Source organism: Plasmopara halstedii, assembly GCF_900000015.1.
Source record: "Plasmopara halstedii genome assembly, contig: Scaffold_292, whole genome shotgun sequence".
Taxonomy (NCBI): Eukaryota; Oomycota; class Peronosporomycetes; order Peronosporales; family Peronosporaceae; genus Plasmopara; species Plasmopara halstedii.
In genome coordinates this window covers 262542-267491 of record NW_020187213.1, presented here as the reverse complement: position 1 = coordinate 267491, position 4950 = coordinate 262542, and the positions used below count along the sequence as shown (strand labels likewise).

At 42.7% G+C, this 4950-nt stretch overlaps 2 protein-coding genes across 2 annotated transcripts; one reads left to right on the top strand and one right to left on the bottom strand.

Moving 5' to 3' along the window:
- Positions 1 to 1462: 1462 nt before the first annotated feature.
- On the top strand, positions 1463 to 2706 carry PHALS_05883 (er lumen protein retaining receptor; the record flags this gene model as incomplete). The annotated part of the gene is made up of 6 exons (XM_024723197.1): positions 1463 to 1500; positions 1573 to 1681; positions 1766 to 2122; positions 2196 to 2306; positions 2382 to 2584; positions 2652 to 2706. The coding sequence occupies 6 exons, from the start codon at positions 1463 to 1465 to the stop codon at positions 2704 to 2706; spliced, it is 873 nt and encodes a 290-aa protein (XP_024574198.1).
- Positions 2707 to 3067: 361 nt separating this feature from the next.
- PHALS_05882 (myosin-like protein) lies at positions 3068 to 4246 on the bottom strand (the record flags this gene model as incomplete). Its single annotated transcript, XM_024723196.1, has 1 exon — positions 3068 to 4246. The coding sequence occupies one exon, from the start codon at positions 4244 to 4246 to the stop codon at positions 3068 to 3070; it is 1179 nt and encodes a 392-aa protein (XP_024574197.1).
- Positions 4247 to 4950: the final 704 nt, after the last annotated feature.

Sequence of the window (4950 nt, the reverse complement as noted above, 5' to 3'; positions counted from 1 at the left end):
ATATTATTAGTTTATCAGCAGTAAAATACTTTTTACTTATGCCATCTGACAAGGATCTCCCAAACTTTCAGACGAAACAGCTCTACTGTTACTGAGCAATGTATCATATTCTAGCTGTGCGCTCAAATACATAGTTCAAAATTTTGTTCTTGCATATATTATATTAGGGACTGTACTTACCTGAAGAATATCGTATATCCGCGTTCGAATCTGTCAATCAATCAGTTGGATAGTTGCAATTGATGCTCTCTACTCATTCTCAATATAAATGAATTTCGGAGATAGTACGTTAAGTTGTGAGGATGATATCATGCAATGTCTAAAGAAATTACAGGCAGACACACGTGTGCAAGATCCTGATTTTTTTTTCCTATGAGTTTTTTTTCTGTCATGAAAGCTCACGACTGAGATGGGTTTTGTCTGGTGTATTCTTAAGTCTTCATACCATAATGTCTTTATAGGCGATGTGAAAGCCAGCGAGACACATTACCGCCTCCCAGTATTACCGTTGTTAAGTGATATGTGGTCTGCTCAAAATTACCTTGAAATCTTTATAATTTCCATTTTGAAATATTGTTGCATAATTAGTGTAACTTGTTCGAATTTAGCATCGGCACCGGAATTACTTGTTAAAATTACCAAGCAAGTCTAGCCAATCATTTTCACCATTTATTTCCAGCCAGTCATTCACCGATATTGTGATCTGTACAACATGCGGTCTCATTTCTTTTTTTCGACTATTTCCATCATTGAGTTGTATAGATTGCCATAATTGCCGCTCACGTTGCTTCATCGATGCGACGTCTGAGTCTTCCGTACTAGCGTACGATGGCGATATTAGGCCCCTCTTGTGGATGTCGGGTCCATCAGCCTGACGCTAAAGTCTCTTGGGACGGCTAGAAGCGCTGGGCACTTTGGGAGGTGCCGACTAGCGTTCTGCAGTCTAACACCTCCAGAAGAATCAGCATTTCGACATTACAATAGTCAATTACATTATGTTGTTTATATAGTTTTTTGAGCGCAAAGAGGAATTGATTTACCTTGATTCTATCGAATATGATGACCATCTATTATCATCTCTCCTACTCAATCTGAGCACTCATTGTATATTTAGCATAAATTTCCCATTGATAACACGGAGCCCTAATGATTTACAGTTATTAGCTCTAACTGAATCTGCTTCCTACCGGATCAGTGTTTGTAGATTACATGTAGAAGCTGAAGGATCCGATAATTATCTGATGCATGAAATATTTCGTCTTAAATCGTAGCACAATAAAACTTTTGACTAAAAATGCGTTTCCATTTCTATTTCTAACATTCGTGCCCACATACGTAATAAATAGTTTTGGCCAATCTTGGGTCAGAATCAAAATTGACCAGAAATCTTCGACAAGGTGCCGCGTAGGCCTTAATCCATAATCGTAGTTTTCTCAGACGTACTTAATCCCTCGAGACGAAAATGATGGATCTGAGCAGTAAAGACAAGTCACGTAGCGCGTACGCATCTATCTTTCTTGTTGTGTCACTGATTTTGATTTGGCCTCACACTCATTGTTTTGCCAACCGTAGTGCCTTCCTAACGAAGCACAAGAGTAACATTGCTCTTTGGTCAGGTTTTCTGGTGGTTGTGTTTTTCTGCTACCACTTGTTTAGCGATGGCGACTTTTCCTTTCTCATGGTACTGACTATTCGAACTTTGATATACAACTTTTTCCTGCACACTATTTTAACGCTTGACGTATGTCAACTTGATGCAATGCAGACGATGGGGTCATTTGTCCGCGCCTTTGGCTTCGTGTTTTTGATCTTTAAAGCTTTTTCGCAGCGATCGGTTGCTGGTCTATCACTAAAGACTTTGGAGCTGTATGCATTTGTGTTTCTCTTCCGTCTGAGCTCTATCCTACGCTACCAAGGATACCTGCCATATGACCGCAGTGGTGACTGGCTTTACTCCTTCTTGGAGATCATGGCGCTCATGCTCTGCTGTGGTGTCATCTATCTTGTTACTACCCGCTTCAATTCAAGCTACGAGTTGCGCTACGATACGTTTGGTTGGCTTCATGTGCCTACGGAGCTCGGCGCACTCTACATATTGCTGCCCTGTATTTTAATTGGCATGGTGCGTGCGGCCAATGTGCTTGCTACGGCAGTACACGATATCTTAACAAGGAAATTCTGTCTCTATCCTCTAGCTGATCCACCCCAATCTAAATCGTAACTGGTTATCGGACGTGTCATGGACAATCGCGCTGTACATTGAGGCCTTTGCCATCCTGCCTCAACTGTTTATGTTCCAGAAACGCGTACGTATTTTTATACACCACTCTTCTAATGGGCATGCTAGGTATCTTACCCTTAGCATGGTGCTGGTTGTGCAGGGAGGTGGTGCAGTGGATTCGTGCATTTCACACTTCGTGTATGCTCTGGCGTTTGGTAGCTTTTTGCATCTGGTATTCTGGTTCTCTTCGTACCATGAGCTCGGCGAAAAAGACGCGGGTCAGCACGTTGGCTATACAGTTATTCTAGTTCAGATTGGCCACATGCTGATGATGGCGGATTTCCTCTACTATTACTTTAAGAGGTATGTTGCTGCCTAGTGTCTAAATATGCACCTCCCGACTTATCAAATGTGATATGAATGCGAACAGCATGAAAGAAGGAGGACCCATGATGCTTCCTACGCACGGCGCTTACCAAGCTTAAACTTTTCCAAAAATGCTGTTACAGACAATTTAAAGGAGACCTGAATGAATAAACGGCCAATTTATCATGGGTTGCTAAAATGGCTCTGTCAAGTCTGTGGTACTTATATGTTTATGGGTGAAGTTCGTAATGCCGAAAATCGTTTTTTCTGTCGTGGAGATCGTGCTATCATGTTGGCAACCAAATTATAGCATCACTGACAGGTAGTTTCAAGTTACAAAAGAGATCTGATACACATCTCAGGAATAAACAATAAGTACCTCATAAAGGTTAGAGCCTTTACAAGGTTAAGCGACCCTGACGCACACACCATTTTGAAGCGCAAATATGTTAACTCAGATATCTTACACGTCATTCTTCGCTAATAGGTATCGTCATAGTCGATCATAGCGTCACTTGCAATCAATCGGTCTGCAGTTGTACTTGCCCACGATAAATCCTCGCTTGCGGCTTCACGCACATCAATGCAGGTACTGCAAACCTTCACCATTGCGTGACGTCCTTTACTTGGTAGTTTTACGGACAAATCTGTAAAAGGAAGCCGACGCTTGTATTTAGAACACGGACCACAGCATATACGTCCGCATAGTCGGCAATGGTGACGTCGAACAAGAAAACTAAACTTCCGCGAGCAAACCATGCATGAGCGTTGTGTTTCATAGGATACCCATTCCGGCGGGTGTACAAAGAACTTGGCCAGCCACGCCAATTGTGGCGGTGACAAAATGTCCAGAACCATCATGCCTTGATTGTTGCGTATTGTTAAACTTGCTTGGTCTTTGACAAGCGCTGCGGCAATCTTCCATAGTCCCTGTGACACAGCAATATGCAGCACAGTGTTGCCAGCTGTGTCGGTCGTATTAGGATCACAACCATTCTTTGTAAGTACTTGCACAATTTCCGGATCGTCGTCTTGTACCGTTAGCACGTGTGCAATGATAGGAAAGACATTTCGCTTGCTTTTAAGTGTTGGATCTGCACCTCGCTGGAGTAGTAACGCCACTATTTCACACGCAGATGGTTTTGAGCTTGTAACAGCAAAGTGTAGTGGTGTATTGCCATTACGATCTGGCATATTAATAAGTGTTCGAAATTCAGGTGCGGCCAAGAGTCGTGTGGCCTCAAGGTTTCCGTACTTGGCCGCAATGTGCAATGCAATTTGCTCTTGTTTATAAGACTTGATAGAGACAAGGTCAATAGCTTTTCCATCGTACATGGCAAGTAGTGAAGTCACGACAATTTCATCTCCACGCTTGGCAGCACGATGCAACGCTGTGTATCCTGAAGCGTCAGGCTTGTATGGGTGATAGCCCATCTTTTTCCACTTGTTTGCCGTGACCATACTAAAGCGCATGGACTCGCTTTCGCGGATAGTATTCATGGTGCTAAGCGCTTGTGAGACCTTGATGGACACACGCTCATTGTTCCACACATTGAGCATTTGCAAAGCCACAGGAATTTCATAATCCGAGTCCATTGTGGATGTGGATGAGAAAGATTCCTCCTCTTCCGCGCCAGTTGGGTCACGGCGGAATGCCATCGTGGTCACAAGTGATCGACGAAAGCAATGTATCAAGCCCGAATATCGCCAGAGGCAGGACTTTACGCTAACTCTATGCCATGTGGCATACATCAAACAATCGGCGTTACATATTTTTCCAAGGTATCAACCAGCAAACATGCGAATCACACTAAACTTTGTAAAGGTTGAACCAATAACGGACCTTTTCTCGGTAAAGTCATGAGTAAATTGATAAGGACTGCACTATACAACTGCTGTAAAGAGTAACATACTCAGCATAATTTGCTAAGATAAGAAAGCTATAGAATAATATTTTGAAAGTAAAAATTTCAATGAGACTGGCTTTTGTTAAGTGTAGGGGTTAGCTCCAAAAGGTACGATGCTCACAACGAGGGATAGTCGCGAGGTTTGGGGTAACAGTCGCAGACTTTTTAAAACGAAGGCATAACGGCAGAGCACAATCTTATGCAACTTTCTCCTCACTGTGTCTGACGCAGCACTCAATTTGCAAAGAAACTGACTCGTGAAAGGGAGATAAATAACGGAGCACACGTAAGCAAGCATCACGTTTTTAGAGGACGGAAGGCCCGAAGATCGTCTACATAGATATTTGCTAAAAGAAGGGCAGGAAACAATGATTTGAACTGTCGGAGAAGTAGTAGGTCATAGAACATTACGCCGGCAGTTTTTTCCTTACCGTAGTTTACCACTGGAAACATTCC